Genomic DNA, 13,981 nt, shown 5'->3' with positions numbered 1-13,981 from the left:
TTTTTTTAAAAAATACACTGCTGCAGTTTGCTTCAATTCCTTCTCTTTTCTTTCCCAGCGAGAGTGATTCAATACAAAAAAAAAAACCAGAAACGACGACTTCCAATTTCTTTCCAAAATTTTAGGGCATTACAGTGGATGGTCACATCCAACCAGTCTCCCCCACGCCTGCCGTTCTGAATACGTCAGTCCCTGCCGCCGCCTGGCAGGAAGGCATGAGCACAATTAATACAGCAGGTCACATCGCATGTCCCCTCGCGAGGCCCATGAAGAAAGACAGCTTAAAGATATCTTTGATGGGTAGGCTTATCGCCATGTTACATCAGACCGCGTTAGACCTACTCTGACCGAATGTGCATGAGAGAGTACTCAGAAGCTGGCCGTTGGGCACCCCTACACCTGCTAAAGCTGGAATGCGAAGACCGATGAAACCGTCCGAGGGATGTATTTTCAACCCTCTGTAACATCAACTGTAGACCAATGATGGTCATTTTCCATTTATTGTTTACGGGAACTTGTGCTCTCGTTCTGGGCACTCCCCCCAGTAGATAAAGGGGGAGCACTTTGTAGAAAAAAAGAGAGAGACGAAAGGAGAGGAGCATTGACAACATACTGGATACACAGGAGTAGGGTATTACGCCTCCGCGTGACCTGAACCTGTCTAAATTCTTGGTGCATTCATTTCTACTAGCTGACGATCCATCCTGCCTAAGTCCCACTTGCATTAATCTCGCGTACGAGGTAGTTCCAGGACCAGCCCTCCGACCGAATCTCAAAGGGGGTCCCTTAGGATCCCTACTCGCGGTGTTCATCCATTGACAACGCCTATTCACACCACTCCTCTAGTCACCAATCTCGGTCTAAAAAACTCAACCAAAACTAGAATAAGCTTGATCGTGGCTTTAAAAAGCTGAGCTATCGTAATACCTTGTATAAAAGCTCGGTCAAAGCTTGATTAAGCTCGAGCTCGGCTTGAAAATTTGTGAGACAAATATGTAGCACAATAAGAGTGAACTTGTTGTCTCTTAACTAAGACATCATTACTTGGGAGATTTGTGTGTTTGCGTAGAGAAGAATTGAGGCAATTCAAAGTATTGAAGGTTAAGAAACGTCGTGCCCTAAGTAATGATTCTCAAATCCCAAAGTAAACGGTTTCATGGACAGGTACTATAATAATAAAATTTTGTCATGAGAAAAATGAATTCAAATTGAATTGAGTGGCTGTTTATGAGCCAACCAAACTGAATCTTTTATGATTATATTCAGAAAAACAGATCATCTGAAGTAATTCCTATATGCAGCTGGCCATGGTGCATGATTTTTGTTTTCTTTGAACCGATGATTTGGAACCGTGCTGATTGTGGCACATCTGTAACTTATTATGATGGGTGTGTGGTACTTTAAAATATTCTTTCTTAATGTAATGATACATAACTCTCCTATATATTTGAAAAAAAATGATTTGTAACAGTGCCGATGAGTGCTTACACCACGCAGCCATGTCGTGTGGTTGAATAACGAACCAGACGGCGAGGTTGGATGGGTCTAGAGACATACAAGAAAAGCAAGTTAATACCATGTAAGAAGCAAATGGCATAAGGGAGCAAGTCCAAGGACACCTTGTGGTATTTATGCAACATTTGGCGATTCAGCAGGTTTCAGCTGCTTGGACAGAAAATGGCATTCTGAATAGCTTCCACCTAGAAACAGACTACCGGGTGACCGGCAACCCGAAGGGGCTTGCCTAAGGGGCTCACCTGTTTGGTACTTGCATGATCCTTTTTCCCCAATAATATTGTCAGTCCGTCCCTCATAAATAATAGGCTAGCCCGATGATACGCAGTTGAAAAATCAGATGCCAACTACCATCCAACGACCATTGCAATTCAAGTCTTTGTGTATGTAGTGCGAGCTACATGTGTGGGTTTGTTGTTCGGGATTTGATCTTGCTCTTTCTCGGTTGTCCTGTCTTGAAGAATGACATGAAGGCACCAACCGCAGGTGAATCACATGACCAGCAAAAGACCCACATCTACAAACAAAAAGACCCTTTTAAAAAAAAAAAAATCTACAAACAAACTGTGCTAGGTGGTGCTCGCAGACACGGGCAAAAATGCCTCGATCTGTGCATTTCAGATATGGTAACCAAGACTCTACGGCTTTACATGAATAATTAGAAGAGAGCAAAATAGTGTTCAAGGTTCAAAGAAATTGTAACAGAGTTCGCAATCTTCATTAGCTTCACTTCATGTTCCTTAAAAAGAAATGGGAAAACAAAAAACTTGCTTCATGTTACTACAACAAAAATGCAAGCAACGCAAACAATCAATAGAATACCGGTTTCTGTCCCATATAGAAGTTGGTATAAGCCATGTATCAATGGAACAAGTCATTCAGTATTCACTTTCATACTGATGTATAACATCTCAAGTTAGTAGTCTAGCTTTCAACACTACACGCTTTTCCCTCAAAAAAGAAAGAAAAAACAGCACACGCTTTTCAGTAATTCATCAATAGCTATCAAAATAGTAATAATAATTCATCAATATAATCATGTCACTCTATTTTTTAGCCTATCGAGATATTGTTACAGGTAAATCCTCAAACAATTACATATGTGTACATATAATTGTGCGAGTACTATGGATATGAATGACCTTGGGAGCAAACTTGCAAAAAGAGAAAGACTCATACCAAAAAGCAATACCTTAACAGTTCGCAAGGAAATGAATAAATTCACAAAGTGCAGTCCAGGAACTATACTCCTTAAAATAAAATTAGAAGGACTGCATTTGTCGTCACTATGTGAAAGCATGATGTTTGATCATCTACAATTGGAAACGCCACTAAATACTTCGCCGTCACCTCCAAGTGATGCTTCCCACTCTATTGAGGTCAAGTGGATTTGAGGTAGCATTGGCATAATTTCCCTCATCTCAGGCCAGTTCAATAGATCCTCACTTAGGCACCACAACGAAATGTTTGCCATCTATCAATCAGAGAAAGGTAAGATTCAGTTAACTAGAATGTTCCAGTGAATCAGTAGGTATACACAGTTTCACTAACCTTGCACACTTCTTCTATGGGGTAATTGTCCTTCAAGTTAGGATCTATAATCGTCTCCAACGATCTCTCCAGATCTTCTGGTTTGAAGGCTTTTCTCATCTGCTTACAATATGACAGATATTACTACAATGCAACCATGGAGAATATCAATATGCAAACTATAAAATAAATAAGTTCAAACATTCACAAAGGTTTGAACGGGTTCTTACAATTGATATCAGTGATTTCGTCTTATTAGCTTCCTTGTTATCCCACACAAGAGCACGGAGTCTAGTGATCAGTTCAGCAAGTACTGCTCCAAATGCATACACGTCAGACTTGGTAGTCATGTGAAGTACAAGAACTGACCTGCAGCATTAACTTCATATGAGTACTACATATGAAACCCCATCAGCTGGTCGAACTGCAAATCAACAAATAAATACTAACTCAGGAGGAAGGTAGCCTGGAGTTCCAACCAAATGAGTCGCCACAATAAATTCTTCTTCATCACTGCGCTCAACAAGCTTCACTAGCCCAAAATCTGCAACCTGTTAAACAGAGAATAATCAGATGGTGATTTCGGAGCAGATACACTTGAACTTTGGTGATTTAAATGAAACTCACTATAGCTCTTAGTCCATTATCTAGCAGAATATTGCTAGTTTTGATGTCACGATGGACGTAGCAGGCCTTTGTATGATCATGGATGTACTCAACACCACGCGCTGCATTCCACTGCTATCTGTGTTCTTGCAGTCCATGAGAGAGGTTCATGACCTAAAATAATTTCTCGTGAAAGAAAGTTTGTGCATGCCCACTCAACTTCATGCGCTGGATCATTTAATACCAGAAATTCATGCATTCATGCCTCCAGAAATTTACTAAAACAAATATTGTTTGTTGTTTGAAATAAAATAGAATCCTTTTGGGACCTAAAAGACAATTTGGTCCACCAGTTTCTTTTCTTTTGTATTTGTAGAACCTAATAAGTTAATAATATTATGAAAGCATTTATCAAGATGGCATACCTACAATATTCATGAATTATTGATGGTCAAAATTAAATTAGTTTGACATTTTTTTTACTGGAGAGAGCACTGCTTAACCTTGACATACCATCAATGGTTGTCTTTCTGTTGGATACCTTTTGGCAAAGGATCATGTAGATGCTCGCAGAGTGATCCGTTCTGGACATATTCGTACACAAGGTACAGGTGATCATCCCCAGCACCATAACCAATCAACTCAACCTATGTGTAATTGTACATTTTAGAAAACTCAGTGCTTACATGCAAACGATCATTACAAAAGTATACATTTCCTCTTTGATTTTATCAATTAAGTACATACCACATTTATATGATGTACTTTGCACAGAACTTTCAGCTCGGCAAAGAACTCATTTGATTTGCTCGCCTTCATCTTCTTAATTGCAATTTCCTGCTATCAAAGTCACACATAAGGATATTCTTGCTTCATGATTACAGTAACCTGCATAAGATACTATAGATATTTCTTACATGTGGTCCTATGAAACCAAGGTAAACACTGTTGTATCCTCCCTCACCAATCTTTCTTTTCTCATCAAAACTAGCTGTAGCATCTCCAACTATTTTCAAGCTGAAAATCACAGGCCTCTGTGTTTGGAACGGATCACTATCTGCAACCAATCAATTCAGAGTAATATGTTATGTTAAGTTTAGTTAAAAAACTATAAGCAGAATAAAGTGGCGCACAAGACCATTAATTCTCATGGATGGAAAGAAACGGCTCTCCAGGGCAGCAATGCTGGTGTTGCTGGGATCTCTGTCCATTTTAATCTCAGGTGCTTCAACAATGTGCTGAGAAGACCTCCTTTTCAGGAGGAGAATGATAGTGAACACGCAGAGGAGCAGTATTGCAGCTGATATGGATGCTGCTATTATGATCGACAAACTACCAACCTCTAAGAGTTGACAAATCAAGAAAAGAGAAGGCAAAAGTTCAGTTTTCAGTTAGCAACATGGCAGAAAATAACGCATATCTTATAATCGAATACCTGGGACGAACACAAGAAAAATTATATTAATTAAAGAAAATTAAATTTCGCAACACAGATTTGGATTGCAAGAAGCATCTACATCTTGTGTTGTACAAATCATGTAGAACGCCAATGGTACTAATATCTTGTAGCAAAAGCCTTATGTATCAGTTTTAAGTAATTCACAAAAATCTAAATATGGAACTACTTAAGTTGAAAAGTACCAATGACTTACTTTTCTTAGAAGAACCAGCAACTCTCATCGGGATAAACAAGATCCACCCTGGTTTAATGAAATCAGGATGTGTCAAGCCAGGATTCAAGCTTAAGATATCTTGTGAACTTGATGTGAACAAGATTGCAATAGTGCTCAGGGTATCTTCCTCCTGTACTGCATGGGACAACACTCCATCTGATACTGTTGAGGAACACGCACATGGCAGGTGAACCTTAATTGTGTCACCTGGATTCAGTCCATTGCCATCACCAACGTCCATTGCGAGCCCATTGAAGTTGAACTTGACACTGTCAGATGTATCCCCCTCATTCACTTTATATCGAGTTTCATAGAAGAAAGCAGTCATGGTTTCATTAATGGCTTCACACATGCATGGAATATCAACCAACAGGTCCTCCGAACCAGAGAGCCGTTTGATAGGCTGGATGAGAGATGCATTCCCATTGAAGATAGAGACTATTTCAGACAGGTTCCGCCTTTCAGGAGTGACAGAGGAATGAGCTGCATGAAGGGTTGACGGATACAGCACTGTATTGCATGGGTTGCCATAGTGCTGGTAATGCTATGTTGCTTCTTGGCCAATCAAGCAAAGCAGCGCTGGTATGGTGGTGATGCAAAAACAAGGTGAGGAAGAACAGGAAGACAAGTTTAGCCATGGTGATCAAGAGGAGAGACATGGTTACAGAGGTTTATTTGATAGTCCAGTTTTGGCTTCTAATGCTTGTATGGTACTTTGGGCTTCCTGGGGATGTCAATGGCCTGGCAAGGCCGGCCATCATACAGATTGCTAGTGTTGTTCCTTGTTAAATCTGCTTCCCTGAAGCTCTACATGGCTTGGAACATAGGAAAATGACATGATAGAGTACTCAAGCTTCTCACAATGTCCACCAACTCTAGTCCAACACTAAAGAAATTGGCAGCTAGCTGCAGCCTACAGGCCTCATGGACTATGAAGGAGTCAAGCTTGTCTTTGGCTTCCAACATTTGGCATATTTTGCAATGCTTAGAGTCGGGTTATACTGATAAATCTACAAAAACATATGGTAGTTAAAAGGACAGCATGGCATAGCCTATTTGCTAAAAGGGACTGAAACAGCATGTTGGTCGTTCATATATATTCAATTGAAGACTGATGAACACAGATAGAAATGTGCTGTAAGTACTGCAATTCCGATCTTCCCCGAAGATATCATACACTGCAAGAACTTACCAATTGATGACAATTAGCCAAACAAAAATTAATATAGCCATCTCTGCTAGTTTTAAATTGAATGTTATATATGTTATAGAATTTTATCTAGTACTAAATTACACCATTTCAAAGATACACAAAAATGGAGTGATAAATACTTATGGTTTTACCACACTGCCCTTTTATCAGCAGTTGTATAGATTCTACATTTCTATACCTTATGTTTTTTTTTCTCAAACACGTAGGAGAGCTACGCGTCGTTGCATTAAGATAGAAAGAAAGTTTGAATACAACACAGCCCCTGGTGATTTACATTATGTGCCACAAACAAATTAAGAAACGACCGCATAGGCTATTCCGGACACAAGGCTCGAACCACAGCTAGCTGTGACAACCCTATTGCCCCCGTGTCACACCAGAGTTCTATACCTTATGTAGCAATCATGATTTAGGGAAGTTGATGAATTCAGGAAAAAACTCCACCTTTTTTCTTCTTTGGGCCCTACACAGGAAAACAAAAATCTTAACCACACCTTTACTGCAGTTCACTAAACCTCAACTCTATCATCTGAGCAGTAAGAACATATCTGTCACCACAGAACCATACAATGATAGAGAAGATGTACTTCTAGGGGTATCATTTGATATGTACTATTCAGTTGTTTTCCTTAAATAATCATGTCACTTCTCAATGAGTGAACTATCAGTATTGTGTGCTGGGGCTCAAAAACAAAACTTAACAGTAGTTTGCCTTAACATTTACCCCAGTTTAGATGAGGGGACTTACTCTAGGAATTTTTAGGATTTAGCCCAAATTTAAAGTAAGTAATGTGTGTGTGTAATATCCCCAGTCTATAAGGGGGTGATTGGTTGCTTGTACGAATGGATCCCGACTCGGTGGATGCATATAATCTCAGAGAGAAACGTGTTTGGTTAACCGCATGCACTATTCCAGCCTGACCCAGCAGATGCAAATGTACACCCATAGCCTACCTGACGTATGCAGACTACTGCATCCGCTCATTCAGGTAAGCCCACTTGCAAGTGTCACAAAATCACCTTCATGCAAGCAACCAATTAGAATAGCAGCTCTTGCATCCGCTCATGTGACCTCATATTTAGTCAACCAAATAGAAACTCAGTTCAACCTGTCCAGACAGATACAACCAACCAAATATTATTCTTTTTAATAAATATGACTCCGCTCAGCCTGCTTCCCCTCAGCCTGCGTATACAGTTCATGCATGCAAATAATCACACACTAAAGGGTTTCTTGCATATTGTCACATGTACATATATATATATACACTGGTCCAAAGCCTCCAGGGAATACAAATTGTTATTCCTAACATGGTATTAGAACTAGGGTTTCTTTTTGGACGCAGCAACTCGAATTCAATCGCCGACGGCATCAGAAGGACATCCCCTTCCGTATTGAGGTCGTCCGCATCCTTCAGCTTGGCCTCCTGGTCGTCGGCTCATGGCGAGATGCACGACTGCCTTTTTGTTCTTCGTCAAGCCCATGAATCTCGATGTGGGCTTTTGCATGGGCTGTCAAGTGTTCTTCTTTATTCTAGTGTTGCTATTGGGAGCTATCATCGTGCTCCAGTCGACGTGCTTCCCCGTCCTCATCGCTCACGTATTGGATCTGCAGTCACCAGGTCTCCCATCATCTTCCGCAAGTCATCGTTGATCATCGTCGTGCCCTCTATCGTTGCAGCCTCTTAGGGTCGCTGTCGCTTTCGCTGTCATCGATTCCCTTCCCCTGCTGCTCAAGTTGTTTTTCACTACGTCCAAATCTGCTGCTAGTGGTTGTTGCTTGCTGCTGTTGTAGCATTTTGAGTCCTATTTTCATTTTTCTAGTTTAAATTCCATGTTTTATGTTGCATCCCTTCATTCAAGTCTCCTTCCAAGTACACACATATACTCTTTCAGTTCGTCTTAGCCGTGTGTGTCCACAAATTTTGTCAATCAACCAATTGTTTCTTTTGTTTTGTGGTTAGCTGAGTACCGTCAATTTGGCTAATTCCATCGTCGTCGTCGTTGATGCGACCTTGTCTTCTTGATCCTTTCATAGCTGTCTTGCTACACATCATGACCATGCCTTCTTGGTCCTTTTGTAGCTGTCTCACTGCTTGTCATCTTGCAGCAGTAATTTCTCTATTCTCCCTTTGACTTGATTTGACACATCTCACTATTCAAAGTCTCCAAAGAAATATTCGTATTTAAGGTATTTGGTGAAGTCCGGGTCGTGAAGGTAGTACCCTCTTAGGGAGGAGTTTGTTTTACATCGACATTATTCAAAAGTTGCACTCTTCGACGCAATCTTCAATATTGGACTTCGGATGTATCATTTTTTTTTAAGTCTAGTGCTTAGTGTCCACTCTTCAAATGCAACGCGAATGCAATGACGTTGCATTTGAGGGAGGGTGTTAAGGGTATAAAGGTCATCTCCTAGTCTAGGGTTTCCCCCATCCAACTCTATATATAGTGCCCATTGTGCCTCAATGTAATCATCCTTCATTTGTCATTTTATACAAAGTTAATAGCACCCAGCATCAAGGTATTCTGTTCCTGAGGGCTTTCTGTCCTAAGAGAAGCATATTCAGGATCTTCATGCTTCTCTCAATGATGAGCGCACTGTTGAGACTCCCATGGAGCTTAATCTTCAGCTTCGTTTCACTGATAGTGAGCCTCTTGCAGATCCCACTCACTACAGTCATCTAGTTGGGAGTCTTGTTTACCTTAATGTCACTCTTCCTAACATTTCCCATGTAGTGCACATCCTCAGTCAATTCGTTTCTACTCCTACTCAACTCCACTATAGTCATCTCCTGCGTGCTTTGCGCTATCTTTGTGGGACTCTCTCGCCGCCTCTTCTTCCACGCTCCAGCTCTTTATAGCTTTGTGCATATTCTGATACTACTTGGGCTAATGATCTTTCTATCGCCGATCTATTTCTACCTACTGTGTTTTCCTTAATGATACTCTCATTGCTTGGAAGACTAAAAAGCAGATCGCAGTTTCTCGTTCTAGTGCAGAGCCTGAGTTACGAGCCATGGCATTACTAACAGCGGAGCTCAGTTGGTTACGGTGGTTACTTGACGATTTTGGTGTTCCTTCTCCTGAACCTACTTCTCTTTACTCAGACAGTACATGTACTATCAATATTGCTCGGGATCCAGTGAAGCATGAGCTCACCAAGCATATTGGTGTTGATGCTCTTACACACGAACACAAGTACAGGATGAGGTGATTGCTCTTCAGTATGTTCCTTCCGAGCTTCAATTGGCTAATTTCTTCACGAAGCCACAGAGTACAGCTTAGCACAGGTTCTTTCTCTCCAAATTCAGTGTAGTTGATCCCCCATGAGTTTGAGGAGTGTAAATTGGAATTTACAGTCTCGATAAATTGGAATTTACGGTTGTGGTATGTTTTTTATGGGTGCAGGACAGGTTGACAGTGTTAGGGTGTTAAATAGCTATTTTTAACGCAGAGAGTAGATTAGAGTGTATATATATGTGTGTGTCTGTGTGTAATATCCCCAGTCTATAAGAGATTTCTTGCATATTATTACATGTACATGTATATATACTAGCCCAGGGTCTTCAGGAAATACAAGTTGCTATTCCTAACAAGTCCTAGGGGTTTGGATCCAAATCCCCCCATCCAAAAAAGGCCCTTAGAATGATTTGTTCAAATGTTTTTTACCACTCTACATGTACTTAAAAATAGCAGAATAGAACTATTAATAAAAATGCTGTGAAACAGCTAGATTCAACACAAAAGAAATGGTTGCCTTTGGATTTGGTGGGTTGAGCTTCAACTAACAAACAAGGGATTGGTATATCAGCCATGAAGTTTTGTAGAAGAAGAAAGCAAATGAAGGTGATACAGTATCAAGCATAACAGTAACATACTTATTGGCAAAGCAGTAATCTGCACATGTGATACAAAAGCAGAAGAAATGGGAAATAAATTGTTTAAGTGACTACCTATATAGAGATGCAAGGAGAAGCAGACACATGAACAAAAGAGAAATAAGCAGGAGCCAAATTAGGAGTGTCCAGCAATTTGTGCTCTGAATTTTAGGTTACCCCTCAAAATTTACATGCAAGACAAGAGTTAGGCCAACGCAAGGTTTCATGTATGCAAACTTAGTTTTGAATGAGTATACACAGCAACTAAAGAAATGAGGATATACAGATAACAAAAGAAAGAGTAAAGAACATATTCAGCAAAGTTTACCAAGTATTTCAATTTAACAAAGTTTCAGAGGATTTCATTTCTACCAGAGCAAACAATACAGCATTCATATGTACTTGGCATCTGACATGCTTTTCAATTATGGAAGCCCAGCCATCATTTCCTTACTTCACCAACCCAACTGATCCCTGTGTTCTTGTGTGTATCTTCTTTCGACAACTCAGCCCTAACCTCCTCAGCATCCCACCACATCTCTTGTGATGCATACAGGTTTGAGAGCATGATCCTGTAAGCAGCCTTGTCTGGATAAGATTCAAATAGCTTTTCAGCAACGATCTTGCCAAGGATAGAATTATGATGAACACAGCAACCCCAAAGCAATGCACCCCACACACCACAATCTGGCTGTATTGACATTGTCTGTATAAGATCGTATGCTTCCTTCAGGTTGCCAAATGTTGCAAGAAGCCTTACCATGTACACATAATGCTCCATTTTAACCACTATGTGGAACTCATCCCTCATTCTCCTAAACAACTTCAAACCCTCATCCAGTAGTCCCACATGACAACAAGCAGAAAGTAAAGCTGAGAAGGTAGCACTATCAGGCCTGAGCTCATCCTTAACCATCTCATCAAGGACTTCAATGGCCTTCATTGCAAACCCATGAGATCCAAGGTTTGATATGACTGTGTTGTACATGACTGAGTTCTTATTAGGCATTTGGCGGAACACCCAGTAGCCGACCTCAGAGAAACCACATTTTGCATAAGCGTCCACTAGTGAAGACGAGACTCTGATGTCTGTATCGGCTCCAAGCCTGATTGCATGACAATGGACCTCGCTGGTACAGCTGATAGCAGCTGTAGAAGCACATGCTGAGAGAACACTGGCAATCAAGATGCTGTCTGGCCTCCTGCCAGTGTAGCACATTCGTCGGAACAAATCCAATGACTCCACGTACTTCCCAGTTTGCAATAGCCCTGTAATTAATGACGACCATGTAACCAAATCCGCATCTGGCAAATTACCAAACAAGATTTGGCCAGATACCATGCATCCACACCTCAAGTACATGGTAACAAGTGCGCTTCTCACATGGTGTCCAGAATCATAACCCCCCTTGACACAAACTCCATGAACTGCTTCACCGAAAGCAAGTGCTTCTGGATTCGAGAAGCACGAGACTAAGCCGACCATTGAGTACCCATCCAGCCGCTCCCATGCTCTCCGCATGGCCAAAAACAGCTCAAGCCCATCACGCCACATTCCCCGGTACCCATACCCGGACATCATGGCGTTCCACAGAACTAAGTCCGGCTCACGCAATCCGTCGAACACGCGGCGGGCATCGTCAACGAGCCCAAGCTTCGCATACCCTCTGACAAGCGCGCTCCCAACAATAGGATGGGAGGACGCGCCGCAAGATGACGAGATGCCATGGACAACACTGACGGCGTCCGGGCGCGAGCAGTCGGCGCAGGCACGGATGACGCAGGCGAAGGTGTGGGCGTCGGGCGGGGTGGCGGAGCGGCGCATGCGGGCGAAGAGCACGAGCGCCGCGGGGAGGTCGAGGCGGCGTGCGTGGGCGCGGATGAGGGCGTTGTAGAGGAGCGGCGAGGCCGGGCGGGGCGCTTCGTCGAGCAGGCGGTTGGCGGAGGCGAGGTCGCCGCGCGCGGCATAGGAGCGGAGAAGGAGCAGGCGGAGGTCGGCGGGGGCCGCGGCAGAGGGGGAGGCGACCAGGAGGCGCGCGTGGAGCTGCTTCGTGTGGGAGAGGGGGAGGTCGGCGCCATTGCTGGTGGCGGCGGCGAGGAGCTGGAGCTGCCCGCGCATACCATGGACGCAAGATTGTGACGTCGGAACGATTCAACTCAGTTGGGTAGCAAGTAGCAGCAACGTGACCTGATTACTGGAGGTAACTGATGCCTGATGGCTTTTTTGGTTCAGGCATTCCGTAATCAAGTCCCATGCAATCGGATACAGGACTGTTGGGATCTCGATACCGCTCCAAATGCAGCGTTATCGCATCTCATAACGGTAGAGGATCCTCTAATGTTAAAATCATGATAACTTTAACCGTCACTTACATATGAGACCAACCGGTAATACCCTTCTCCCCATTTTGATATCTGGTTGTTAAGTCCGTGTCTCGTCCTCCTCTGCACTAGGGTGCTACTGTTGGCACATTTTTTTGTGTGAATTAGTAGCGTCAACAGTGCGATTCACAGGCTTTGCTTCAGATGATTTGACGTGAACTACAGAGCCAAATAAGATCGTGGCCAAAGGCTTCTTTTCAGATTCAGATTTTTCTTTACGGTTTCTGTCATAAAAAAAATTTTAAGGTATTTTTTTCAGGATATTTGAAAAAAAACTGTTGAAGATGAGAGATAATAAAGGAAATAGGAACAGAAAAAGGAATCGGAAAGAAATGAAATAAAGAGAATTTGTTTGGAGATGGTCTAAAATACCGGAACTTGCTAGCTTCTAGTCTTCACAAGGTGTTAGTTTGCTGGGTCCTTAACGCTGTTCCGAGCGTATTCGAGTTAGTTTCTAAAAATAAACGTGATCTTGTTTACACATAATATTTAATCTGTTAAATTTTATTATCAATATATGTCCTCCTATTTTTTTAACAAATATGATTTATCAAAAAATACATGTGTCTCAACATTCCTCCGAGCAATACATTGACCATTGTACATCATCTTAAGTGATGATTAATCACATTGGTCATATTGCTACTTATGACAATGATAAAACATTGGCTATTTTATATCTTCATGCAGTACCTCTATACATCTTGCCATATACATATTGGTGTTCTGCCTTAAAAGTAAATTCGGTATCTTTCTTTAACCGAAGTATAAGTGAATTCAGATCTGAATTTTCATTTGAATTCCCTTTCTTAACACGATAAACCGGTTATCAGATGATTTGACGTGAATTACCAAGCCAAATAAAGTACCAGGACTTGCTGGTTCCTAGTCTTCAAAAGGTGTTAGCTTGCTTAGTCCTTCGCGCTGTTCCGAGCGTCATGAAACGGACGGTGCTTGCCTGACGTGAGCACAAGAATCAATTGGCTCCCTCACGGCGTTGTGCTCCACTTGATAACCGACCGTTCATGAAGGAATACGTGCAGCAGCCGACTTGATGGGCCACGAGCACTGCAGCGATGCTCCTCACCCGTGACGATGGCTGTACGTGCGATGCGGAGCAGAGGTTTCTCGCGGCGCCGCGCGATCGGGAGGAAGGAGAAAATGCTAAACTACTTCTAAAC

The 13,981-nt window shown here is 42.1% G+C and overlaps 1 protein-coding gene and 1 pseudogene across 1 annotated transcript; both read right to left on the bottom strand.

Moving 5' to 3' along the window:
* Positions 1-2,392: 2,392 nt before the first annotated feature.
* LOC133913569 (lysM domain receptor-like kinase 3) lies at positions 2,393-7,000 on the bottom strand (annotated as a pseudogene).
* Positions 7,001-7,023: 23 nt separating this feature from the next.
* On the bottom strand, positions 7,024-12,613 carry LOC133913579 (putative pentatricopeptide repeat-containing protein At1g64310). The gene has a single exon (XM_062356763.1). The coding sequence runs from the start codon at positions 12,535-12,537 to the stop codon at positions 10,861-10,863; it is 1,677 nt and encodes a 558-aa protein (XP_062212747.1). The 5' UTR covers positions 12,538-12,613; the 3' UTR covers positions 7,024-10,860.
* Positions 12,614-13,981: the final 1,368 nt, after the last annotated feature.

This window comes from Phragmites australis, chromosome 1, assembly GCF_958298935.1.
Source record: "Phragmites australis chromosome 1, lpPhrAust1.1, whole genome shotgun sequence".
Taxonomy (NCBI): domain Eukaryota; kingdom Viridiplantae; phylum Streptophyta; class Magnoliopsida; order Poales; family Poaceae; genus Phragmites; species Phragmites australis.
Note: the sequence above shows the minus strand (reverse complement) of the source record. Positions and strands in the feature narration are given on the sequence as shown.